At 43.3% G+C, this 27,236-nt stretch overlaps 1 protein-coding gene across 1 annotated transcript in view; it reads left to right on the plus strand.

Annotated features, from left to right (window-relative positions):
• Positions 1-27,236, plus strand: part of VPS36 (vacuolar protein sorting 36 homolog) — a 143,046-nt gene that overhangs the window by 95,699 nt on the left and 20,111 nt on the right. The window contains exon 11 of the mRNA XM_053708389.1: positions 17,826-17,890. Within this exon, the coding sequence (XP_053564364.1) occupies positions 17,826-17,890 (65 nt within the window). The remainder of the gene's footprint in view (positions 1-17,825; positions 17,891-27,236) is intronic.

Raw genomic sequence — 27,236 nt, forward strand, 5'->3', positions numbered from 1 at the left:
ACAAATTTGATACTTTTGCTTCTTCTGAGGCTATTTTTGGGAGAAAGGTTCTTCAAGCAGTGGTGCCTTCTGTTTAGGTTCCTGTCTTGTCCCTCCCTTTCATCCGTGTCCTTTTGCTTTGGTATTGGTTTCCCACAAGTAAGGATGAAATCCATGGACTCGTCATATCTTTGTAAAAGAAAAGTAAATTTATGCTTACCTGATAAATTAATTTCTTTTACGATATGACGAGTCCACGGCCCACCCTGTTCTTTTTAAGACAGTTTTTCTTTATATTTTTTGTAAACTTCAGTCACCTCTGCACTTTTTAGCCTATCCTTTTCTCTTCCTATACCTTCGGCCGAATGACTGAGAAGGGAGGGGATATATATACAGCTCTGCTGTGGTGCTCTTTGCCACTTCCTGTTAGCAGGAGGTTAATATCCCACAAGTAAGGATGAAATCCGTGGACTCGTCATATCGTAAAAGAAATGAATTTATCAGGTAAGCATAAATTTACTTTTTTTCGTCCAGCGTTCTTGAGGCTTGTTTGGGCCCTATGTATGGGTTTTATTTTGGTTCTCGGGAATCCTTGATGAATGTCTTCTCCGTGTCTTTTCTCCCTTTTGGAGAATATGGCTGTTTGATCCCTTTCTCTAGTAAGGGGTTTGTTGTTTGGAGATGACTGCCGGTTGACGGCGTCTCTTGGAGGCTGTTGGCTCTGTCGAGTCTAGTTCCTGTGGTCTCTAGCAAGGCTTATAGACTATCTGCGGGTCAGTGTCCTTGGGCCTTTCCCTTTTTTCAATTTTTTTTTCTCGGCTTCGGACGAAGCTGGGTTTCTGGAGTAGGGGTGTTAGGCCTGGTGCCCTCAGAATGGGGATGCCTTTTGTACCCTCCCGTTTTAGCATTGTGTCCTCCTATAGCTTGGGTATTGTTTTCCCAAAAGTAATGAATGCAGCTGTGGACTCTATCCGTTTATGAAGAAAAACATAAATTATGCTTACCTGATAATTTCCTTTTCTTCAGAAGGAAAGAGTTCACATTTCCACGCCCGTAATTTTCTGGGGGGCGTCGGTTATTCTTCTGGCACCTTTTTTCACCCTTTGCTTCTTCTACTGTTCCTTGTTCCTCGGCAGAATGACTGGGGGACGTGGGAGAGGTATTTTAAGCCTTTGGCTGGGGTGTCTTTGCCTCCTACTGGTGGCCAGGTTCTGAATTTCCCAAAAGTAATGAATGCAGCTGTGGGCTCCTTCTGTCTGAAGAAAAGGAAATTATCATGTAAGCATAGTTTATGTTTTCTGCAAATACAGAGTTATATTCACTCTTGCCAGACGTGCTACTATTTTATTTGAAAGAAAAACACCTTTTTTAAGGATCCTTTGTATAGAAAGCTTGAAGGCTGTCATAAAAGGTCCTTTCAGTTTGCAGGTTTTCTTTTAGGCCTGCTGTCTGTGTTGCCTGTGTAGCTGCTGCTACTGCAGTTTGATGTGGTAGCCTTTCAGAAATAATTTCTGGGGCAATTACACTTGAGATCCAGGATCTTTTGAAGCTCCTAAGAACTGCAGACAGATGTATTTGTGATGCAGCTGTGGAAATGGATTGCATGAATGCAAATATTGCTGCTTTGGCAAGGCAAGCCTTATCGCTCAAGTCTTGGTCGTCTGAGCAGGCTTCTATCTTTTACCTTTCAGGGTAAAACCCTGTTTGAGCCAGGACTGAATGGTATTATCACCACAGTCACTGGGGTTAAAATAGTTTTTTTTGTATCCTAAGTGTAAGAATAGATCTCCATGATGGTTCAGTTTCTTTCGGGAAATCTAAGAATCAAAAAGCTTCTTCCTCTGCCCTGAATTCAGGTTTCCTCCAAACTTCCTGGAAGCCCAACCTTTATTGATCTAAAAGCAAGCAGACCAAGAACTTTACCCCAGCCTCCGAATCTGCATGAAGGTCCAGCCTACCCTTCCAGACCAGTCTCTGGTAGGGGACAGATTTAATCTTTTTTGGGAGGCTTGGGAGATGTCTATTCAAGATTGTTGAGTGCTAGAAATAATTTCTTGGGCTACAAATAAGCTTTCAATCAAAACCTCATCGAGATTGATTCTTTCTGTTTTGAAATCCTTTAAAGTCCCAAGTCTTTCTGGCTTATGTTAAAGCTCTGTAAATAATGGGAGTTTTTATTCAAGTTCCAGCATCAGAAATGTAACAGTATTAAATCTAATTTGCCATTTACCAGTCCCTTTCTCCAATTTTTGTAAATCTCCTTGCAAAGCAATGACATCCTGCACTAAGCTAATCGCCTTACACAACTTTTCTTCCTCCCAAGTCATTCATAAAAATATTAAAAAGAACAGGGCCCAGTACTTATCCTTGTGGGACCCCACTGATTACTTTTGCGCAATCTGATTCTGATCCATTTACTTCTACACATTGGCTCCCTGTCTTTTATCCAGTTATTTATCCATGAGCTCCCATTTTCAGCTATTCCCAGTCACTTCATGTTGTTCAATAATCTCTCATGTGGCGCTGTATCAAATGCCTTTGCAAACCACATAATTTGATTCACCTTTATCTATATTTTTGCTTACTTCTTCATAGATTCTAATTAGATTCAATTGACATTACTATTACTCATAAAACCATGCTGATTTGAACTCATGATCTTGTTTTCCTGAATGTACTCTTAAATATAATCCTTTATAATCCCTTACAGTGTCTTCCCCACTACTGATCAGGCTTTCTGGTATTTAGTTTTATGGCTCAGCCCTGCTTCTTTTTAAATAGTGGTACCACGTCAGTTAAATGCCAGTCCTGCGTTACTGTGTTTGATGATAACGAGTCTTGAATGATTAGGAGCAGAGGTTTGTCTATGAGAGTGCTAAGTTCCTTTAGAACCCTTGAGTGCATTGCATCTGGGCCTGGAGCTTTTTTATCTTGATATTATCCAGTTTTTTCTTAATGTCATTGTTATCTAGAGATAACCCAGCTACTGGTATTGGCTTGTATGCACTAGTTTGTTTCAACTTCTTTCCCATTGCTTCCTCTCTTGTGTATATAGAAAATAAATGGTTTAGCACCTCAGCCTTTCTGTTAATCATGCCACCCTTCTCACATTTTAAAGTACCTATATGTTTTTCCTAAGATATGGAGAGTTCACAACTTCATTCAATTACTAGTGGGATTATCACTCCTGGCCAGCAGGAGGAGGCAAAGAGCACCACAGCAAAGCTGTTAAGTGTCACTCTCCTACCCATAATCCCCAGTCATTCTCTTTGCCTCTGTCAATGGAGAAGGGGAAGTTTGGTATCTGAAGAAATGAATTCCCTTTTTGGGTACTTTTCCCTGCAAGCAAGGATTTGGGTTTAGCTGAGTCCACGTCAATCTCTTCAGTAGAGTAGTGGTGGCTTTTAAGCAGCTAGGAAGTTGTGAGGTAGTCCTTGCTTTGTTTCCTAACACATTGTTGCCCATGGTACAGAAAGCCAGAGTTGGTTACTCTGTTCATTCTTTTTCTACAGGTCTCTGTAAGAAGTATGTGTCCTTTCACGCCTTGTGAGCTGTCTTCCTGCTGGACTGCAGGTAAGTGCTTTTGTCTTCTAGGTCTTGGAGACTTGCACTTCAGAAGAATATTTCATATGCAGTAGATGGGGACATTTTTAAAATCCTTTATAAAGGATTTTCTTTGGCAGTGGGCAGGCACATTATGTATGTTGAGACTAGGGGTTAATCTTCCCTTAATTCCCTTTATTGGGACATTTGTTGAAATACTTTGTTAGTATGTGTGGGGCTTATGTTTTATACAGGGATTTATGTATAAACTTAAAACTTGCAGTTGGTTTTCTTTGATTGCTTAGCTAGATCAGGCTAACTGACAAACGCTTGAGTTTGAAACCAGCTGCAGCTACTTGCATCTTGTGTTGTAGGCAGAGGGAAACGCGCGCCTTTTACTTACTGCATAGTTTCCTCTCTCTGCCAGTCATGTGACTTCTCTCTGCTGTCGGATATTCACTGAGCGGAGCGGCGTCATTGAATTTCAGTCTCTTCAGTGTCGATCTACTATAAGATCATTTTAGAGACTTCTGGCAGCCAAATTGTGGTATTAAACATTCTTAAAGTGACAGTATATTTAAAAAAATGTCTACAATTTGGGGATTTTTTTTATTTAGTATTATTGACATGGACCAAGACTGTGTCTTGGTCCATGTGTTTTTTGACAAATGCTTGTTATGCCTAGAGGCACAAATTGTTGTGCCTATGCAATTCTTTGCTGCATGCTTAGCTAGAACACTTCAATTTAAAGATAAATTGTTGCCCTCTGAGCCCAATGTCTCTCAGGATGATGCTGTTCAGGCAATACCACAGCTTTCTCCTCAAATGTCCCAAGCCTCCTTGGTGTCACATACAGTGCCCTGCGGCCCTGCAGTTCCTCTCAGCCTCCTGGAGGAGTTTATTTGTCTGCAGATTTTGCTGCACATGTATCTTCTGCGGTATCTGCGGCATTATCTGCTTTTCCTATGCTGGGAAAATGCAAGAGGAAAATTAGACATTCAGATAGTAAGGTTTCTGTTCCACCTACTGCTACGCAGGTTGCCCTCCCTCATAAGCAGTAAACTTCAGATTTAAGCTTGAACATTTTCGTGTACTGTTAAAGGAGGTATTGGCTACTTTGGATGACTCCGATACTTCTGTAGTTGTCAACCCTAAAAAGTCTAGTAAACTTAATAAATACTATGATGTTCCTTCCTCTGTGGAAGTTTTTCCTGTCCCAGAACGTGTGACGGAGATTATTTCACAGGAATGGAAGAAGCCAGGGATTCCTTTCTTCCCGTCTCCCATATTTAAAAATATGTTTCCTGTTGCTGACTCCATTAAAGATTCTTGGCACACGGTTCCTAAAGTAGAAGGGGCTATTTCTAATCTTGCTAAAAGAACTACGATCCCTATAGAGGATAGCTGCTCCTTTAAGGATCCCTTGGACAAAAAGCTGGACGCTTATTTGAATAAGATGTATGTTCATCAAGGTCTTCAAGGGCAACCTGCAGTTTGTATTGCCACAGTAGAAAGTGCAGCATCTTATTGGTGTGATGCTTGTCTGAATCAATTTTAGTAGAGACTCCGTTGGATGAGATACAAGATAGGATTAAGGCTTTCATACTAGCCAATTCCTTTATTTCTGATGCTAACATGCAAGTTATTAGACTGGGAGCCAAGATATCTGGCTTCACTGTCCTAGCCCGCAGGGCATTGTGGCTAAAATCAGCTGATGTTACCTCTAAGTCCAAGCTTCTGGCACTTCCTTACAAGGGGAAGACCTTGTTCGGACCTGGTCTGGCAGAAATAATTTCTGATATTACGGGTGGAAAAGGGTCTTTTCTACCGCAAGACAAGAAGAACAGACTGAAAGGACGTCAAAGTAATTTTCGTTCCTTTCGTAACTTCAAAGGTCAAAAGTCTTCCTCTTCCAAGCAAGAGCAGTCAAAGTCTTCTTGGAAGCCCAATCAGTCTTGGAATAAGGGGAAGCAATCAAAAAAACTCTCAGCTGAGTCTAAGTCAGCATGAAGGGTCAGCCCCTGGTCCAGGTTCGGATCAAGTGGGGGGCAGACTTTCCCTGTTTTGTCAAGTGTGGAGACGAGATGTCCCAGATCCTTGGGCTGTGGACATAGTATCTCAGGGTTACAAAATAGAATTCAAAACTTTCCCTCCCAGGGGCAAATTCCACCTCTCAAGATTAACTGCAGACCAAGTGAAAAGAGAGGCATTCTTGAACTGGTTTCTGGACCTTTCCTTCCTGGGAGTGATTGTTCCAGTTCCAGTAAGGGAACAGGGTCTAGGATTTTATTCAAATCTGTTTGTGGTTCCCAAAAAAGAGGGAACTTTTCAACCCATTTTAGACCTAAAGTGCCTCTGCAAGTGTTTTAGGGTACCTTCCTTCAAAATGGAAACCATTCGTTCCATTCTTCCTTTGGTCCAAGAGGGTCAGTTCATGATGACTATAGACCTGAAGGACGCGTATCTTCATGTTCTTATCCACAGGCATCATCACAATTTCCTGAGATTTGCCATTCTAGACAAACTTTCAGTTTGTGGCTCTTCCGTTTGACTTTGCCACAGCTCCCAGAATTTTCTCAAAATTTCTGGGGGCTCTCTTGGCAGTGATCAGGTCTCGGGGAATTGCAGTGGCGCCATACCTCAACGACATATTGGTTCAGGCTCCATCTTTTCAACAAGCAAGCTCTCATACAGAGATCTTGTTGTATTTTCTACGTTCCCACGATTGGAAAGTGAATCTGGAAAAAGAGTTCCCTTGTTCCAGCTACAAGGGGGGTTTCCTTAGGAACCATTATAGATTCCCTATCTATGAAAAAATTTCTGACGGAGGTCACAAAATCCAAAAATCTCTCCTCTTGCCTCACTCTTCAGTCTACTGTTCGGCCATCAGTGGCTCAATGTATAGAGGTAATTGGTCTGATGGTCGCTTCCATGGAAATCATTCCCTTTGCTTGATTCCATTTGAGAGCTATGCAATTATTTATGCTCAGACAATGGAATGGAGACCATTCAGATCTGTCTCAGAGGATAGATCTAGGCCAGTCAACAGGAGACTCTCTCCCGTGGTGGTTTTCTAAGGACCATCTGTTTCGGGACACATGCTTCCGGAGACCTTCCTGGGTGATTGTGACCACGGACACCAGCCTGCTAGGCTGGGGAGCAGTCTGGGACTCGTTAAAGGCGCAGGGACTATGGACTCAGGAGGAGTCTGCCCTCCCTATAAACATCTTGGAGTTGAGAGCGATTTACAATGCTCTGATGGCTTGGCCTCAATTGTCCCGGTTTATCAGGTTTCAGTTGGACAACATCACCTCATTAGCTTACATCAACCACCAGGGATAAACTTGGAGTTCCTTAGCCATGAAGGAGGTGGCACGGATTATTTAGTGAGCGGCAGCTCACAATTGTTGTGTATCTGCCATCCACATTCCTGGAGTGGACAACTCGGAAGCGGATTTCCTGAGCAGACAGACTTTTCATCCCGGGGAGTGGGCTCTCCATCCGGAGGTGTTCTCTACGTTAACCCTCAAATGGGGGGTGCCGGAGTTGGATCTGATGGCGTCTCTGCAGAACGCCAATCTTCCAAGGTACGGTTCAAAGTCAAGAGATCTTCAGGCCGCTCTGATAGATGCTCTGGCGGTTCCTTGGAATTTTGTTCTAGCATACCCGTTTCCTCCATTTGCGCTCCTTCCACAAGTTATTGCTCGTATTAAACAAGAAAGAGCATCGGTAATTCGAATAGCTCCTGCATGGTCTCGCAGGATCTGGTATGCAGACCTGGTGAAGATGTCTTCTCGGCTGCCTTCGAGGTTTCCTCTGAGGAAGGACCTTCTAACTCAGGGTCCATTCATCTATCCAAATCTCGTTTCTCTGAAGCTGACTGCTTGGAGATTGAAGGCTTAGTTCTGTCTAAGCATGGATTTTCGGAGTCGGTCATTGAGACCATGATCCAGGCTCACAAGCCTGTTACTCGAAAAATTTACCAGAAGGTATGGCGTAAATACCTTTTTATTGGTGTGAATTGAAGGGCTACTCTTGGAGTAGGGTCAGGATTCCTAGACTTTTGTCTTTTCCCCAGGAAGGTTTGGAGAAAGGGTTGTCAGTCAGTTCTCTGAAAGGTCAGATTTCTGCATATCTATTTTGTTACACAAGCGTCTGGCGGATGTGCCAAATATTCAATCTTTTTTGTCAGGCCCTGGAAGAATCAGGCTTGTGTTTAAACCTGCTGCTCCTCCTTGGAGCCTTAATCTTGTTCCTAAAGTTTTGCAGCAGGCTCCGTTTGAGCCAATGCATTCCATAGATAATAAGTTGCTATCTTGGAAGGTTTTGTTTCTTATTGCTATTTCTTCTGCTCAGAGAGTTTCGGAACTCTCGGCTTTGCAGTGTGATTCGCCTTACCTTATCTTTCATGCGGATAAGGCGGTTCTTCGTACTAAATTGGGGTTTCTTCCTAAAGTGGTTTTGGATAGAAATATTAATCAGGAAATTGTTGTTCTTTCTCTCTGTCCCAATCCTCCTCCTCATAAAGAACGTCTGTTGCACAACTTGGATGTTGTGTATGCTCTAAATTTCTACCTACAAGCGACTAATGATTTTCGTCTTCTGCCCTGTTTGTTTGTTTCTCAGGAAAGCGTAAGGGTCAGAATGCTACTTCTACTTCTCTTTCCCTCTGGTTGAGAAGTATGATTTGTTTTGCTTACGAGACTGCTGGACAGCAGCCTCCTGATAGAATTACAGCTCATTCCACTAGGAATGCTGCAGCTTGGTCCCCTCTGCATACGTTTTCCAAATTTGATACTTTTGCCTCGGCTGAAGCCTCTTTTGGGAGAAAGGTTCTTCAAGTGGTGGTGCCTTCTGTTTAGGTCTGCCTGTCTTGTTCTCCCTCCCGGTTCATTCTGTGTCCTCTAGCTTGAGTATTGGTTTCCACTAGTAATTGAATGACGTTGTGGACTCTCCATATCTTAGGAAAGAAAACAAAATTTATGCTTACCTGATAAATTTATTTATTTCCGGATATGGAGAGTCCACGACCCCACCCTTTATTAAGACAGTTATTTTTTTACTAAACCTCAGGCACCTCTACACCTTTGTGTTATTCCTTTTCCATTTCCCTTCGGTCGAATGACTGGGGATTATGTGTAGGGGAGTGACACTTAACAGCTTTGCTGTGGTGCTCTTTGTCTCCTCCTGCTGGTCAGGAGTGATATTCCCACTGGTAGTTGAATAACGTCGTGAACTCTCTATATCCGGAAAGAAAGACATTTATCAGTTAAGCATAAATTTTGTTTTTCCCTCTTATATTTTTTGCCATTCATATACTTAAAAAAGAATTATGGCTTATCTGATTGCTCATTTGCATACTTTGTTCCATTCCTTATATATCTGGAGTGATACTATTGTCTCTGAATAACTTTATATGTCCTACTTTTTTTCCTTTTAATTTCTCAACCTATTTGTATTTAGCCACATTGGCTTGGATTTATTTCTTCTACTTTTATAATCATGTGGAATATGTTGCTATGAATATTAAACACATTTTTAAATTGTTTCCTTTTATCCTCTGTGTTTTTATTTGAAAATAATTTTCCCAATTATTGCTATTTAATGATTGCCTTAAAGAGACTTGAAACTCAAATTTTTTCTTTCGTGATTCATTTTAAACAACTTTCTAATTTACTTCTATTATCAAATGTTGTTTTTTTCTCTTGGTATCTTTTGTTGAAAGCGTTTGTTTAGAAGCGTTCATTTGTCTGGAGCACTATGGTAGCGTTTTTGCAAGAAAGTTACCTATTTGCAAGAGCACTAAATGGCAGCACTATTTCCTGCCATGTAGTGCTCCAGACACTTACCTAGGTATCTTTTCAACAAAGAATAACATAGGAACAAAGCAAATTTGATAATAGAATTGGAAGATTTTTAAAAATTGTATGCACTGTCTGAATCACAAAATATTTCTCTTGTAAGGTGTATCCAGTCCACGGATCATCCATTACTTGTGGGATATTCTCATTCCCAACAGGAAGTTGCAAGAGGACACCCACAGCAGAGCTGTCTATATAGCTCCTCCCCTCACTGCCATATCCAGTCATTCTCTTGCAACTCTCAACAAGCATGGAGGTAGTAAGAGATAAGTGGTGAAATGTAGCTGTTATTTTGCTTCAATCAAGAGTTTATTATTTTTAAATAGTACCGGAGTTGTGCTATTTTGTTCCAGGCAGGAAAAAAGAAGAATCTGCCTGGGATTTCTATGATCTTAGCAGGTTGTAACTAAGATCCATTGCTGTTCTCACACATATCTGAAGAGAGAGATAACTTCAGCAGGGGAATGGCGTGCAGGTTATCCTGCTATGAGGTATGTGCAGTTAATATTTTTCTAGAAGATGTGAAGGCTAGAAAATGCTGCTGATACTAAATTTATGTAAGGTAAGCCTGAATACAGTGATTTAATAGCGACTGGTATCATGCTTACTTTCTGAGGTAATACTCTTTTATATTTACAATATAAAACGTTTGCTGGCATGTTTAAACATTTTTATATATACTTTGGTGATAAAACTTTATTGGGGCCTAGTTTTTTTCCACATGGCTGGCTTAAATTTGCCTAGAAACAGTTTCCTGAGGCTTTCCAATGTGTTACTATCAGTGGGAGGGGCCTAGTTTAGTGCTTTTTTGTGAATTAACTATTACAGACTGAGACATCCAGGAGTTCCCTGAATGCTACAGGACATCTCTAAAGGGCTCTTAGGCTTCCAAAATCATTTGTTGGGGAAGGTAGGCCCACAGCAAGGCTGTGGCAGTTTGGTGTGACTGTTAAAAAATGTCTATATCGTTTTTTTGATCCGGTTTTTGAACTAAGGGGTTAATCATCCATTTGCAAGTGGGTGCAATGCTCTGTTAGATTATTATACACACTGTAAAAATTTTGTTTGATTTACTGCCTTTTTTCACTGTTTTTAAAAATCTGACAAAATTTGTTTCTCTTAAAGGCACAGTACCGTTTTTTATATTTGCTTGTTAACTTGATTTAAAGTGTTTTCCAAGCTTGCTAGTCTCATTGCTAGTCTGTATAAACATGTCTGACATAGAGGAAACTCCTTGTTCATTATGTTTAAAAGCCATGGTGGAACCCCCTCTTAGAATGTGTACCAAATGTACTGATTTCACTTTAAGCAATAAAGATCATATTCTGTCTTTAAAAAATTTATCACCAGAGGAATCTGACGAGGGGGAAGTTATGCCGACTAACTCTCCCCACGTGTCAGATCCTTTGACTCCCGCTCAAGGGACTCACGCTCAAATGGCGCCAAGTACATCCAGGGCGCCCATAGCGTTTACTTTACAAGACATGGCGGCAGTCATGGATAATACACTGTCAGCAGTATTAGCCAGACTACCTGTATTTAGAGGAAAGCGAGATAGCTCTGGAGTTAGACGAAATACAGAGCATACTGACGCTTTAAGAACTATGTCTGATACTGCCTCACAATATGCAGACGCTGAAGAAGGAGAGCTTCTTTCTGTGGTTGATATTTCTGACTCAGGGAAGATGATGCAACCTGATTCTGATATTTCTACATTTAAATTTAAGCTTGAACACCTCCGCGTGTTACTCAGGGAGGTTTTAGCTGCTCTGAATGACTGTGATACAATTGCAGTGCCAGAGAAATTGTGTAGACTGGATAAATACTATGCAGTGCCGGTGTGTACTGATGTTTTTCCAATACCTAAAAGGTTTACAGAAATTATTACTAAGGAATGGGATAGACCAGGTGTGCCGTTCTCTCCCCCTCCTGTTTTTAGAAAAATGTTTCCAATAGATGCCACCACACAGGACTTATGGCAGACAGTTCCTAAGGTGGAGGGAGCAGTTTCTACTCTAGCAAAGCGTACTACTATCCCTGTCGAGGACAGTTGTGCTTTCTTAGATCCAATGGATAAAAAGTTAGAGGGTTACCTTAAGAAAATGTTTATTCAACAAGGTTTTATCCTACAGCCCCTTGCATGCATTGCGCCTGTCACTGCTGCTGCGGCGTTCTGGTTTGAGTCTCTGGAAGAGGCTTTACAGGTAGCAACTCCATTGGATGAAATACTTGACAAGCTTAGAGCACTTAAGCTAGCCAATTCTTTTGTTTCTGATGCCATTGTTCATTTGACTAAACTAACGGCTAAGAATTCTGGTTTTGCTATCCAGGCGCGCAGAGCGCTATGGCTTAAATCATGGTCAGCTGACGTTACTTCAAAATCGAAGCTGCTTAACATTCCCTTCAAGGGGCAGACCCTTTTCAGGCCTGGTTTGAAGGAGATTATTGCTGATATCACTGGAGGAAAAGGTCATGCCCTTCCTCAGGATAGGTCCAAACCAAGGGCCAAACAGTCTAATTTTCGTGCCTTTCGAAACTTCAAGTCAAGTGCGGCATCAACTTCCTCTAATGCAAAACAAGAGGGAACTTTTGCTCAGTCCAAGACGGTCTGGAGTCCTAACCAGACCTGGAACAAGGGTAAGCAGGCCAAAAAGCCTGCTGCTGCCTCTAAGACAGCATGAAGGAACGGCTCCCTATCCGGTAACGGATCTAGTAGGGGGCAGACTTTCGCTCTTCGCCCAGGCGTGGGCAAGAGATGTCCAGGATCCCTGGGCGTTGGAAATTATATCCCAGGGATATCTTCTAGACTTCAAGGCTTCCCCCCCAAAAGGGAGATTTCAACTTTCACAATTATCTGCAAACCAGATAAAGAGAGAGGCATTCTTACACTGTGTACAAGACTTTCTAATTATGGGAGTGATCCATCCAGTCCCAAAGGAGGAACAGGGACAGGGATTTTACTCAAATCTGTTTGTGGTTCCCAAGAAAGAGGGAACCTTCAGACCAATTTTGGATCTAAAGATCTTAAACAAATTCCTCAGAGTTCCATCATTCAAGATGGAGACTATTCGTACCATCCTACCTATGATCCAGGAGGGTCAATACATGACTACAGTAGATTTGAAGGATGCTTATCTGCACATTCCGATACACAAAGATCATCATCTGTTTCTCAGGTTTGCCTTCCTAGACAGGCACTGCCAGTTTGTAGCTCTTCCCTTTGGGTTAGCTACAGCCCCAAGAATTTTTACGAAGGTTCTGGGGTCGCTTCTGGCGGTCCTTAGGCCACGGGGCATAGCAGTGGCCCCTTATTTAGACGACATCCTGATTCAGGCGTCAAACTTCCAAATTGCCAAGTCTCATACGGACATAGTGTTGGCATTTCTGAGGTCGCATGGGTGGAAGGTGAACGAGAAAAAGAGTTCTCTATCCCCCCTCACAAGAGTTTCCTTCCTAGGGACTCTAATAGATTCTGTAGAAATGAAAATTTACCTGACGGAGTCCAGGTTATCAAAACTTTTAAATTCCTGCCGTGTTCTTTATTCCATTCCTCGCCCTTCGGTGGCTCAGTGCATGGAAGTAATCGGCTTAATGGTAACGGCAATGGACATAGTGCCGTTTGCACGCCTACATCTCAGACCGCTATGCATGCTCAGTCAGTGGAATGGGGATTACACAGATTTGTCCCTTTTACTGAATCTGGACCAAGAGACCAGGGATTCTCTTCTCTAGTGGCTATCTCGGGTCCATCTATCCAAAGGTATGACCTTTCGCAGGCCAGATTGGACAATTGTAACGATAGATGCCAGCCTTCTAGGTTGGGGTGCAGTCTGGAACTCCCTGAAGGCTCAGGGATCGTGGACTCAGGAGGAGTCACTCCTTCCAATAAACATTCTGGAACTAAGAGCGATATTCAATGCTCTTCAGGCTTGGCCTCATCTAGCGACAATGAGGTTCATCAGATTTCAGTCGGACAACATCACGACTGTGGCTTACATCAACCATCAAGGGGGAACAAGGAGTTCCCTAGCGATGTTAGAAGTCTCAAAGATAATTCGCTGGGCAGAGATTCACTCTTGCCACCTATCAGCTATCCATATCCCAGGTGTAGAGAACTGGGAGGCGGATTTTCTAAGTCGACAGACTTTTCATCCGGGGGAGTGGGAACTCCATCCGGAGGTGTTTGCACAATTGGTTCTTCGTTGGGGCGAACCAGAACTGGATCTCATGGCGTCTCGCCAGAACGCCAAGCTTCCTTGTTACGGATCCAGGTCCAGGGACCCCAAGGCAACGCTGATAGATGCTCTAGCAGCGCCTTGGTCCTTCAACCTGGCTTATGTGTTTCCACCGTTTCCTCTGCTCCCTCGTCTGATTGCCAAAATCAAGCAGGAGAGAGCATCGGTGATCTTGATAGCGCCTGCGTGGCCACGCAGGACTTGGTATGCAGATCTGGTGGACATGTTATCCTTTCCACCATGGACTCTGCCGCTGAGACAGGACCTTCTACTTCAAGGTCCTTTCAACCATCCAAATCTAATTTCTCTGAGGCTGACTGCCTGGAGATTGAACGCTTGATTTTATCAAAGCGTGGTTTCTCCGAGTCAGTCATTGATACCTTAATTCAGGCACGGAAGCCTGTCACCAGGAAAATCTATCATAAAATATGGCGTAAATATCTTTATTGGTGTGAATCTAAGGGCTACTCATGGAGTAAGGTCAGGATTCCCAGGATATTATCTTTTCTCCAAGAAGGATTGGAGAAAGGATTGTCAGCTAGTTCCTTAAAGGGACAGATTTCTGCGCTATCTATTCTTTTGCACAAGCGTCTGGCGGATGTCCCAGACGTTCAGGCATTTTGTCAGGCTTTAGTTAGAATCAAGCCTGTGTTTAAACCTGTTTCTCCACCTTGGAGCTTAAATTTGGCTCTTAAAGTTCTTCAGGGGATTCCGTTTGAACCTCTTCATTCCATAGATATAAAACTTTTATCTTGGAAAGTTCTTTTTTTGGTAGCTATTTCCTCGGCTCGTAGAGTTTCCGAGTTATCTGCCTTACAATGTGATTCTCCTTATCTGATCTTCCATGCAGATAAGGTAGTTCTGCGTACCAAACCTGGGTTTTTACCTAAGGTGGTATCTAATAAGAATATCAATCAAGAGATTGTTGTTCCGTCTTTGTGTCCTAATCCTTCTTCAAAGAAGGAGCGTCTATTACACAATCTGGACGTGGTTCGTGCTTTAAAGTTTTACTTCCAAGCTACTAAAGATTTTCGTCAAACATCTGCTTTGTTTGTTGTCTACTCTGGACAGAGGAGAGGTCAAAAGGCTTCGGCAACCTCTCTTTCTTTTTGGCTAAGAAGCATAATCCGCTTAGCCTATGAGACTGCTGGCCAGCAGCCTCCAGAAAGGATTACAGCTCATACTACTAGAGGTGTGGCTTCCACATGGGCCTTTAAAAAATAGGCTTCTGTTGAACAGATTTGCAAGGCGGCGACTTCATACTTTTTCAAAATTCTACAAATTTGATACTTTTGCTTCTTCGGAGGCTATTTTTGGGAGAAAGGTTTTACAGGCAGTGGTACCTTCCGTTTAAGTACCTGCCTTGTCCCTCCCTTTATCCGTGTACTTTAGCTTTGGTATTGGAATCCCACAAGTAATGGATGATCCGTGGACTGGATACACCTTACAAGAGAAAACATAATTTATGCTTACCTGATAAATTTATTTCTCTTGTGGTGTATCCAGTCCACGGCCCGCCCTGTCATTTTAAGGCAGGTATTTTTTAATTTTAAACTACAGTCACCACTGCACCCTGTGGTTTCTCCTTTCTCTGCTTGTTTTCAGTCGAATGACTGGATATGGCAGTGAGGGGAGGAGCTATATAGACAGCTCTGCTGTGGGTGTCCTCTTGCAACTTCCTGTTGCAAATGAGAATATCCCACAAGTAATGGATGATCCGTGGACTGGATACACCACAAGAGAAATAAATTTATCAGGTAAGCATAAATTATGTTTTTTTCTTAGGGTTCCATATCCTTTGAACGGTCTCTGAACCACTAGTGTATTGTGCGTCTCTCTATCTCATAAAAATAACATACATTAAGATTCCTATAGTCTTCCTTTTTTTAGTATTTCCAAATTATAAGCAAAATCTAGTGGCCTTAAAGGGACCTAAAACGCACAATACACTAGTGGTTCAAAGACCGTTAAAAGGATATGGAACCCTAAGAAAAAATATTTTGTGATTCAGACAGTGCATACAATTTTTAAAAAGTTTCCAATTCTATTATCAAATTTGCTTTGTTCCTATGTTATTCTTTGTTGAAGAGATACCTAGGTAAGTGTCTCGAGAACTAAATCGCAGGAAATAGTGCTGCCATCTAGTGCTCTTGCATATGGATAACATTCTTGCAGAATTGCTGCCATATACAGTTGTGCTCATAAGTTTACATACCCTGGCAGAATTTATGATTTCTTGGCTATTTTTCAGAGAATATGACTGATAACACAAAAACTTTTCTTTCACTCATGGTTAGTGTTTGGCTGAAGCCATTTATTATTAATCAAATGTGTTTACTCTTTTTAAATCATAATGACAACAGAAACTACCCAAATGACCCTGATCAAAAGTTTACATACCCCAGTTCTTAATACCGTTTATTGCCCCCTTTAACATCAATGATAGCTTGAAGTCTTTTGTGGTATTTGTGGATGAGGCTCTTTATCTTCTCAGATGGTAAAGCTGCCCATTCTTCCTGGCAAAAAGCCTCCAGTTCCTGTAAATTCTTGGTCTGTCTTGTATGAACTGCACGTTTTGAGATCTCAATGATATTGAGGTCAGGAGACTGAGATGGCCACTCCAGAACCTTTACTTTATTCTGCTGTAGCCAATGAAAGGTCGACTTGGCCTTGTGTTTAGGATCATTGTCATGTTGGAATGTCCAAGTACGTCCCATGCGCAGCTTCCGGGCTGATGAATGCAAATTTTCCTCCAGTATTTTTTGATAACATACTGCATTCTTGCCATCAATTTTGACCAAATTTCCTGTGCCTTTGTAGCTAACACATCCCCAAAACATCAGCGATCCACCTCCGTGTTTCACAGTAGCAATGGTGTACCTTTCATCATAGGCCTTGTAACGTTTATGGTTGTGGACAAAAAGCTAAATTTTGGTCTCATCACTCCAAATGACTTTGTGCCAGAAGGTTTGAGGCTTGTCTCTGTGCTGTTTGGCGTATTGTAAGCGGGATACTTTGTGGCATTTGCGTAGTAATGGCTTTCTTCTGGCGACTCGACCATGCAGCCCATCTTTCTTCAAGTGCCTCTTTATTATGCATCTTGAAACAGCCACACCACATTTTTTCAGAGAGTCCTGTATTTCACCTGAAGTTATTTGTGGGTATTTCTTTGCATCCCGAATAATTTTCCTGGCAGTTGTGACTGAAATTTTAGTTGTCTACCTGACTGTGGTTTGGTTTCAACAGGACCCCTCATTTTCCACTTCTTGATTAGAGTTTGGACACTGCTGATTGGCATTCTCAATTCCTTGGATATCTTTTTATATCCCTTTCCTGTTTTATACAGTTCAATTACCTTTTCCCGCAGATCCTTTGACAATTCTTTTTCTTTCCCCATGACTCAGAATCCAGAAACGTCAGTGCAGCACTGGATGAAAGATGCAAGGTTCTGTCAGGAGTCCAGAAACTCATTGACCTTTTATACACACACACTAATTACAAGCAAACAGATCACAGGTGAGGATGGTTACCTTTAATTGCCATTCAAACCCCTTTGTGTCAACTTGTGTGCATGTTATCAGGCCAAAATAACCAGGGTATGTAAACTTTTTATCAGGGTCATTGGGGTAGTTTCTGTTGGCCTTGTGATTTAAAAAGAGTAAACACAGTTGATTGATAATAAATGGCTTCAGTCAAACACTAACCATGAGTGAAAGAAAAGTTTTTGTGTTATCATTCATATTCTCTGAAAAATGGCCAAGAAATCATCAATTTTGCCAGAGTATGTAAACTTATGAGCACAACTGTATTACTCCAGATACATGCAGGCTCCTGAGTTTATGTCCCTGCTTTTCAACAAAATATAACAAGAGAACAAAGAAGATTTGATAATATAAGTTATTTAAAATTGCATGCTCAGCCTGAATTATGCTAATTTTGGGTTTCATGTCCATTTAAGGGCGGCATATGTGCAAAGCTGCCAATCACAGGATGTGTTCAGTGTTATAGACTAGCACTAGTGCAGGACAAAAATGCTCTGTTTTGTAGTGACTTATACTGTTAGAAAACAAAATAACTTGTGAGCTAGAGATTGCCACTGATATTAATGTTGGTCTCTTATAAGCAACAACTTTCTTTTGGATATTAGGGTATTTAAGCCCAAGCAGATCAGTAAGAATTAATAAGTTATACTTTTATTGTCTAACAGTTGCTGTCGCCTGAAGATTTGGTCAACGCCTGCAGAGTGTTTGAATCTTTAAAACTCCCAGTGAGGTAAAAAACAAAAATTGAATATGCTGAAACGTGTGCATTATTCGAAGAGTAGTTTATATATAATAGAAAAAAAAACTTTATTTCTTTGCTAAGATATGGTGAGTCCACGGAATCATCAATTACTAGTGGGAATATCACTCCTGACCAGCAGGAGGCAAAGAGCACTACAGCAAAGCTGCTATATATGTCACTTCCCTTACCCATAATCCCCAGTCATTCTCTTTGCCTGCGGTTTGCTCTGATCTTTCTAAAGGGTCTAGCCTTAGCCCACGTCAGTCTCTTCAGTAGGGCAGTGGTGGCTTTTGAGCAATTGGGAACTTGTGGGGTACAATCCTCACTGCATTTTCCCAAAACATTTTGCTGCCCTATTTAGATAGCCTGAGTAAGTTTACTCAGTCTTTCTGTATTTCCACAGGTCCATGTGAGGGATGGCATCCTCTCAAACGAGGTGAGCTGTCCTACTGCCGGACAGATAAATGTTAAGGTAAGTGCCAGTTTTATTTTTCTATTTAAGCAGGGAAAAATTTGGCACTTATTTAGCTGAAACACTGCAGGTTTTTTATTATTCCTGTCAGGGTGCAGGTTTTTATGGCAGTTTTTGCAGGCACTGTTAGTGTGAGGAGTTATTTATTTTATTGTTGGCTCAGTGAGGATCCGTTCTTAGTAACGGATTATGCACTTTTATTGGGGGTTTTATTGTTTTGTTTTTAAGCCTGTTTTCAAGAAAGTTGTTTAAAAAAAAAATGGCTTTTTTGTCAGCTGTAGGACCGTCCCTTTCAGGGAGGTTCTGATTCTTTGATGTCAGAGCTTTTTTTGGTGCTTTTCTTCACTTCCTGTAAGAGTGAGGTGCGCATATTTCAGATGGCTCTGCTGTTTAGAAGGCTTCTTGCTGTTTTTGCTTCTCTGGAATCCGGATTGTAAACGGGATTGTTTTTTTTCCCCTCAGTTTGCTGCGGGTTGCAGGACAGGTAGGGCACCTCAGTAATTCTGCTGAGGTGTAGTGTTGCCTTGGGTATGTTTTCCTTGAGTTGGTAAATTTAAAAGGAACATTTATTTATGAACGTTTTTTTTATTCTGTATTGTATCCTTTGTTAAAAGATACATTAAAAAAAAGTTTTAAAAAAAAATTTGATTTTTTTTTATTTGCTTTTTTTTTTTTGTATTATAGATCAAGAGGCGGTGCAGGATGTTACTTGTAGCTTATGTTTTGATGCCCAGGTGGAACCCCCAGTAACTTTTTGTTCTTCATGTATTGAAAGAACTTTAGCTTATAGAAATATACTTTTTGACCCTGAGCCATCATTAGATAAGGCGGATGCTGTTCAGGAGCCTCCTGTTTCAGATGTGCCGCAGCTGTCTCCTCAAGCATTCCCAATCCTATCCTATCATCTGCACATGCAGTGTCCTGCGTTTCCTCTGATGCTCCGTCTGGGGTTACTTTGCAAGATATTGCTGCCCAGGTATCCTCTGCGGTATCTGAGGCGTTGTCTGCTTTTCCCATGCTGCAGGGAAAACGCAGAAGAAAATTTAAAGAAATAGTAACTAAGGTTTCTGATCCTGAAGTGGTTAATCAAAGTATTTCCTCTCAGAAGTCTGAGGATGAATATTCTTCGGGTGCATCTGAGGGTGAAATCTCGGCTTCAGGCAGTATAATGCCTTCTGCTGATGCTGAAGTTGTGTCCTTCAGATTTAAGCTGGAACACCTCCGCTTGTTACTTAAGGAGGTTTTGGCTACCTTGGATGACTCAGATACTACTCTCGTTGTTAACCCTAAGATGTCTAGTAAGCTGAACGAGTATTTTGATGTTCCCTCTGCGCTAGAGGTATTTCCTGTTCCAGACCGTGCTTCTGAGATTATTGCAAGGGAGTGGGAGAGACCTGGTATTCCTTTTTCTCTATCTCCTATTTTTAAGAAAATGTTTCCTATAGCTGACTATTAAAGAGTCATGGCAAATGGTTCCTAAGGTGGAAGGAGCTATTTCCACTTTGGCTAAGAGGACCACTATTCCCATAGAGCAGGGGTCTCAAAGTACCGGCCTGCGGGCCATTTCTGGCCCACGAACCAGTTACAATGTGGCCCTTCACTTCCCATAACTGAGAGCTGTGGGCTGATTAAAGTAATGTCGGGGGTGCGAGGATCTGCAGCTCCAGGCCCACACCTCTATATAAGCCCCTAAGTGTGCAGCATGCCAAAATTGGCGCCATAGCTGTTTGTGAGTGTGGCAGCAGAGGAGCAAAGCAAGCGAGTCAGTAGAATTGTTTTGCCCAGAGCTTGTGTTTGGCAGTGATGAGGGGACCCAGGACTTCACTGGGGGAGTGTAGTGTAACTCTCAGTGAGACTGTTGGGCAAACTGAGTCTAAGCAGGCAGCAGCAGAGGAGGACAAGCAATGGGGTTAAGCAAGGTATGTGCCAATTATAGCTTCCTTATAGTGAGTTTTATTTTGTGTCTCTATCTAAGAGAGGGGCTGTATAGCTTGCTTTGTTTAAAATACTGCCATACCATAACTTGTGTGTGTGTGGGGGGGGGGGGGGTCTGTGTGGGTCTGTGTGTGTATGTGTATGTATGTGTGGGTCTGAGTATGTATGTGTGGGTTTGTGTGGGTCTGTATGTGTGGGGGGTCTGTGTGTGTCTGTATGTGTGTGTAAGGGTCTGTCTGTGTGTGTGTGGGGGGGGGGTTCTGTGTATGTTTCTGTGGGTGTATGTGGGTCTGTGTGTGTGGGGAGGTCTGTGTATGTGTGTCTGGGTGTGTATGTAATGATACACATATGACACAAAACCATCACTGATAGTATCTGTTTAACAGAGCATTCAGATATATATATATATGTTTAATTTTGTTCGAAGTTTTGGAAGCGGCCCCCATGGGAGAAGAAAATTTGACCAGTGGCCCCAAGGTAATTTGAGTTTGAGACCCCTGCCATAGAGGATAGTTGTTCCTTGAAGGATCCAATGGTTTTTAAATTGAAGGCATTATTAAAGAAAATGTATGTTCACCAAGGTCTTCAATGGCAGCCTGCAGTGTGTATTGCTACTGCTACGAGCGCTGCAGCTTACTTGTTTGATGCCTTGTCTGACTCTATTCAGACAGATACTCCTCTTGAGGAGATCGAGGACAGGATTAAGGCTCTTAAGTTAGTCAATCCCTTTTTTACGGATGCTTCCTTACAGGTCATTAAACTGGGAGCAAAATTGTCTGGTTTTGCGGTTCTAGCTCGCAGAGCCCTTTGGTTAAAATCCTGATCTGCGGATGTTTCTTCTAAATCTAAGTTATTAGCTAATCCCTACAAGAGTAAGACCTTGTTTGGGCCTGGTTTGATGACATTATTTTAGATATAACAGGAGGAAAGGGATCTTTTCTTCCTCAGGATAAGAAGAATAAGCAGAAAGGGCGTCAGTAATTTTCGTTCCTTTCGTAACTTTAGAGGTAAACCCTCCGCTTCCTCTTCCAAGCAGGAACTATCCAAGCCTTCCTGGAAGTCTGGTCAGTCTTGGAACTAGGGAAAACAGTCTAAGAAACCTACGGCTGACTCCAAGTCAGCATGAAGGGTCGGCCCCCGATCCAGGAAAGGATCTAGTAGGGGGCAGGCTTTCTCAGTTTCCTCAGGCTTGGATACGAGATTTCCCAGCCCTGTGGGCAGTGGAAATTGTATCTCAGGAGTACAAGATAGAATTAAAGACGTTTCCTCCCAGAGGCAGGTTTCTTCTCTCAAGATTATCTGTAGACCAGATAAAAAGAGAGGCATTCTTAAATTGTATCAAGGATCATTTTGGCCAGGGAGTTAAAGTTCCAGTTCCTCCGCAGAAACAGGGTCTAGGATTTTATTAAAATCAGTTTATGGTTCCCAAGAAAGAGGGGAATTTCAGACCTTTTTTATACCTAAAGTGTTTAAACAAGTTCCTCAGAGTACCGTCCTTCAAGATGGAGACTATACGTTCCATTCTTCCTTTGGTTCAAGAGGGTTAGTTTATGACAACCATAGACTTAAAGGATGCATACCTTCATGTTCCCATTTCACCGGGATCATCACAAGTTTCTAAGGTTTGCTTTCTTAGACAATCATTTTCAGTTTGTGGCTTTTTCATTCGGCCTTGCCACAGCTCCCAGAATTTTCTCAAAGGGCTCCCACGGTTGGAAGGTGAATCTGGGAAAGAGTTCTCTGATTCCAGCCACAAGAGTAGTGTTTTTAGGGACCATAATAGACTCCCTACTAATGAAAATATGTCTGACAGAGGTCAGAAAAACAAAGATCTTCGACTCTTGTCTTGTCCTTCAGTCCTCTCCTCGGTCGTCTGTGGCTCTATGTATGGAGGCTTCCATGGACATCATTCCATTTGCTCGGTTCCATCTCAGACCTCTGCAGTTATGCATGTTAAGGCAATGGAATGGGGACTATGCGGATCTGTCTCCGCAAATAGTTCTGGATCAGGCGACAAGGGACTCTCTTCTGTGATGGTTGTCTAAGGAACACCTCTCCCAGGGAACTTGCATTCGCAGACCTTCCTGGGTGATCGTGACCACGGATGCCAGCCTTCTAGGTTGGGGAGCAATTTGGGGGTCATTGAAGACTCAGGGTCTTTGGACTTGGGAGGAGTCAGTTCTCCTTACAAACATTCTAGAACTGAGAGCGATTTTCTATGCTCTACTGGCCTGGCCTCAGTTAGCCTTAGCCTGGTTTATCAGGTTCCAGTCGGACAACAGAACATCGGTGGCGTACATCAACCACCAGGGGGGAACTCGGAGTTCCTTGGCCATGACAGAGGTGGCCCGGATAATCCAGTGGGCGGAGTCTCACAACTGTTGTCTTTCTGCAATCCACATCCCAGGAGTGGACAATTGGGAGACGGATTTTCTGAGCCGACAGACCTTTCATCCGGGGGAATGGGAACTCCATCCGTAAGTATTTTCCAGTTTAATCCTCAATTGGGGGCAGCCAGAACTGGATCTCATGGCTTCTCGGCAGAATGCCAAGCTTCTGAGTTACGGCGCGAGGTCAAGGAATCCACAGGCTTTCTTGATAGATGCTCTGGCGGTCCCTTGGAATTTGTCTAGCTTACATATTTCCGCCGTTCACTCTCCTGCTAAGAGTCATTGCTCGGATCAAGCAGAAGAGGGCGCCTGTGATTCTAATAGCGCCGGTTTGGCCTCGCAGGATCTAGTATGCAGATCTAGTGGAAATGTCGTCTCTACCTACCTCTGAGGAAGGACCTTCTACTTCAGGGTCCTTTTCTTTATCCAAATCTCGTTTCTCTGAAGCTGACTGCTTGGAGATTGAACGCTTGATTTTATCTAAGCGTGGGTTTTCAGAGTCGGTCATTGAGACCATGATTCAAGTCCCATAGTTGTATTATAATTTACAGGAGAGATCAAAGTTCTGTTAATATAACAACATCTTTTTTTGTCATATAATTGTTAGATAATCACCATTTCACACACTGCACCAGTTTTTAGTCAGCATGAGACCCCTCTTTTTGGCTCTGATCTTTCAATTTCTCATACTCGCACTTTGAAATAACATGACTCTTTATAAAAAAAGCTATTTACTCGCCATATAAAACATGGCTCATCCCTCTCTGCATATTCAGAGCTGCCATATATAGTGCTTCAGACACGTGCACACTCCTGAGTCTACCTTCCTGATTTCCAACAAAGGTTTGAAAGAGAACTAAGTAAATTTGATAATATAAATACATTTGAACTTTAAATGTGTATGCTTTTTAAAGAGACATAAAATTCGAAAATGTTCCACTTTCACGATTCAGACAGAGCATACAATAGGAAAAAAATCCAATTTACTTAATTCTCTTAGTATCCTTTGTTAAAGGAGCAGCAATGTAGGGAATCAGCTGAACACATTTGGTAAGGCAATGACAAGAGGCATATATATCTTCCAGTAGTGCATTGCTGCTCTTGAGCCTACCTAGGTAAGCTTTAATCAAAGGATACCAAGAGAGCAAAGAAAATTAGATAAAAAGTAAATTGGGAAGTTATTTTTAAAAGCACAAAAAGCACCACTGCATCCAGCACTTTCAGCTGCAACAAATTACTCCTAGCACGGAGCCAGTACATGAGTAAATCTTGGGAGTTCTCTGTTCTTTTTACTTTAAGAATTAAACACATTTTTTGGAATAAAAATTACCTCCATATTGGAACAATGTTTCAGGAGTAAATTTATTTGCTGCATAGCATCTATTTTTTTTTAATACCTTCATTATAATCAACCTATGTTGATGCTGAACCTATTTTGCACCCGGATTGCTGCAATAATGGAGGTTAACGCCCTGTGCTTGTGTACACTATGGTTTTAGTTCCACTCTCCTCTGTGGCAATAAAGCTCCTATCTTTACCTCTGATCAGCTGTAGGCTGGAACTGGTGCAACAATTTGGAGATGCTGTGCACAGTCCAACTAATTGCAAACCAACTAATCGATTATGAGATTCGTTGACAACTATTTTCATAATCCATTATTATCGATTATATTGATTCGTTGTTGCAGCTCTAACAGGAACCAAATATTTTTTTTTAATTTTTTTTTAAGCAAACTTTATTTATAAAATAAAATCAGTATACATGTTACATATCATATCCATCAATGATACAGTCACCAATACAATACAGTCACCAAAACATATACAGCTCATGGATCTTCTTTGAAAAGGGAAAAATAACGTTGGCAATCTAGATTAACGTCATATTAAGATCCACATATCATATAACTCCTCTAGTTTCAACTTATTACAGGGTAAAGTTGTAATCTAACAGATATCAGTGCATGGCCCATCTTTCATTGCTCTAACACATTTTACAAAGCAATAATTAGATAGTACAGTATAACATATATCAACCTGTGAGGTGTTGTTGAGATTTGCTAAGTATTCCTATATGGCAGCTGGGTTGTAAGGTGAGGGTGTAGGGTGAGTAGTATCATCTGTCAGGAACCAAATATTTTTTTGCATTATAGCAATACTAGTCCTAAAGCCCGTTCACACGGGCCATTTTTTGCAGTATAGCAGTCCCACCCCTTGCGCTCTCTCCCTCCCCTTCTCTTTTGCTCTCTCTCTCCCCCCTCTCTTTTGCTCTCTTTCCCCCTCTCTTTTGCGCTCTCTCCCCCTCTCTTTTGCGCTCTCTCTCCCCCTCTCTTTTGCGCTCTCTCTCCCCCTCTCTTTTGTGCTCTCTCTCCCCCTCTCTTTTGTGCTCTCTCTCTCCCCTCTCTTTTGCGCTCTCTCCCCCCTCTCTCTCTTCCCTCTCTTTTGCTCTCTCTCCCCCTCTCTTTTGCGCTCTCTCTCCCCCTCTCTTTTGCGCTCTCTCTCCCCCTCTCTTTTGCGCTCTCTCCCCCCCCTCTCTCTCTTCCCTCTCTTTTGCGCTCTCTCTCTCCCCTCTCTTTTGCGCTCTCTCTCCCCCCTCTCTTTTGCGCTCTCTCTCTCCCCCTCTCTTTTGTGCTCTCTCCCCCTCTCTTTTGTGCTCTCTCCCCCTCTCTTTTGTGCTCTCTCTCTCTCTCTCTTTTGCGCTCTCTCTCCCCTCTCTTTTGCGCTCTCTCCCCCTCTCTTTTGCGCTCTCTCTCCCCCTCTCTTTTGCGCTCTCTCTCCCCCTCTCTTTTGCGCTCTTCCCCCTTTTGTGCTCTCTTTCTCCCCCCCTCTCTTTTGCGCTCTCCCCCCCTCTCTTTTGCTGTCTCTCTCCCTCTCTTTAGCCCCCCTCTTCTGCTCTATCTCTCTCCTCTCTTTTGAGCTCTCTCCCCCCTCTCTTTTGCGCTCTCTCTCTCCCCCCTCTCTTTTGCGCTCTCTCTCTCCCCCCTCTCTTTTGCGCTCTCTCTCTCTCTTCCCCCTCTATTTTGCGCTTTCTCCCCGCTCTCTCTCTCTCCCCTCTCTTTTGCGCTCTCCCCCCTCTCTTTTGCGCTCTCTCCCCCCCCCCTCTCTTTTGCGCTCTCTCCCCCCCTCTCTTTTGTGCTCTCTCCCCCCCTCTCTTTTGCGCTCTCTCCCCCCCCTTTCTTTTGCGCTCTCTCCCCCCTTTCTTTTGCGCTCTCTCCCCCCTTTCTTTTGCGCTCTCTCCCCCCTTTCTTTTGCGCTCTCTCCCCCCTTTCTTTTGCGCTCTCTCCCCCCCCCTTTCTTTTGCGCTCTCTCCCCCCCCCTTTCTTTTGCGCTCTCTCCCCCCCTTTCTTTTGCGCTGTCTCCCCCCCTCTCTTTTGCGCTCCCCCCCCTCTCTTTTGCGCTCTCCCCCCCCCCCTCTCTTTTGCGCTCTCTCCCCCCCTCTCTTTTGCGCTCTCTCTCACCCCCTCTATTTTGCGCTCTTTCCCCCCCTCTATTTTGCGCTCTTTCCCCCCCTCTATTTTGCGCTCTCTCCCCCCCTCTCTTTTGCGCTCTCCCCCCCCTCTCTTTTGCGCTCTCCCCCCCCCTCTCTTTTGCGCTCTCTCCCCCCCTCTCTTTTGCGCTCTCTCCCCCCCTCTCTTTTGCGCTCTCTCCCCCCCTCTCTTTTGCGCTCTCTCCCCCCCTCTCTTTTGCGCTCTTTCCCCCCCCCTCTATTTTGCGCTCTCTCCCCCCCCCTCTATTTTGCGCTCTCTCCCCCCCCCTCTCTTTTGCGCTCTCTCCCCCCTCTCTTTTGCGCTCTCTCCCCCCTCTCTTTTGCGCTCTCTCCCCCCTCTCTTTTGCGCTCTCTCCCCCCTCTCTTTTGCGCTCTCTCCCCCCCTCTCTTTTGCGCTCTCTCCCCCCTCTCGCTCTCTCTCCCCTCTCTTTTGCGCTCTCTCTCCCCCCTCTCTTTTGCGCTCTCTCTCCCCCCTCTCTTTTGCGCTCTCTCTCCCCCTCTCTTTTGCGCTCTTCCCCCTTTTGTGCTCTCTTTCTCCCCCCCTCTCTTTTGCGCTCTCCCCCCTCTCTTTTGCTGTCTCTCTCCCTCTCTTTAGCCCCCCATCTTCTGCTCTATCTCTCTCCTCTCTTTTGAGCTCTCTCCCCCCTCTCTTTTGCGCTCTCTCTCTCCCCCCTCTCTTTTGCGCTCTCTCTCTCCCCCCTCTCTTTTGCGCTCTCTCTCTCCCCCCTCTCTTTTGCGCTCTCTCTCTCTCCCCCCTCTCTTTTGCGCTCTCTCTCTCCCCCCCTCTCTTTTGCGCTCTCTCTCTCTCTTCCCCTTCTATTTTGCGCTTTCTCCCCCCCCCCCCTCTCTCCCCTCTCTTTTGCGCTCTCCCCCCCTCTCTTTTGCGCTCTCTCCCCCCCTCTCTTTTGCGCTCTCCCCCCCCCTCTCTTTTGCGCTCTCTCTCCCCCTCTCTTTTGCGCTCTCTCTCCCCCTCTCTTTTGCGCTCTCTCTCTCCCCTCTCTTTTGCGCTCTCTCTCCCCCTCTCTTTTGCGCTCTCTCTCCCCCTCCTCC

The sequence above is a fragment of the Bombina bombina genome, chromosome 3 (assembly GCF_027579735.1).
Source record: "Bombina bombina isolate aBomBom1 chromosome 3, aBomBom1.pri, whole genome shotgun sequence".
In the NCBI taxonomy this organism is placed as follows: domain Eukaryota; kingdom Metazoa; phylum Chordata; class Amphibia; order Anura; family Bombinatoridae; genus Bombina; species Bombina bombina.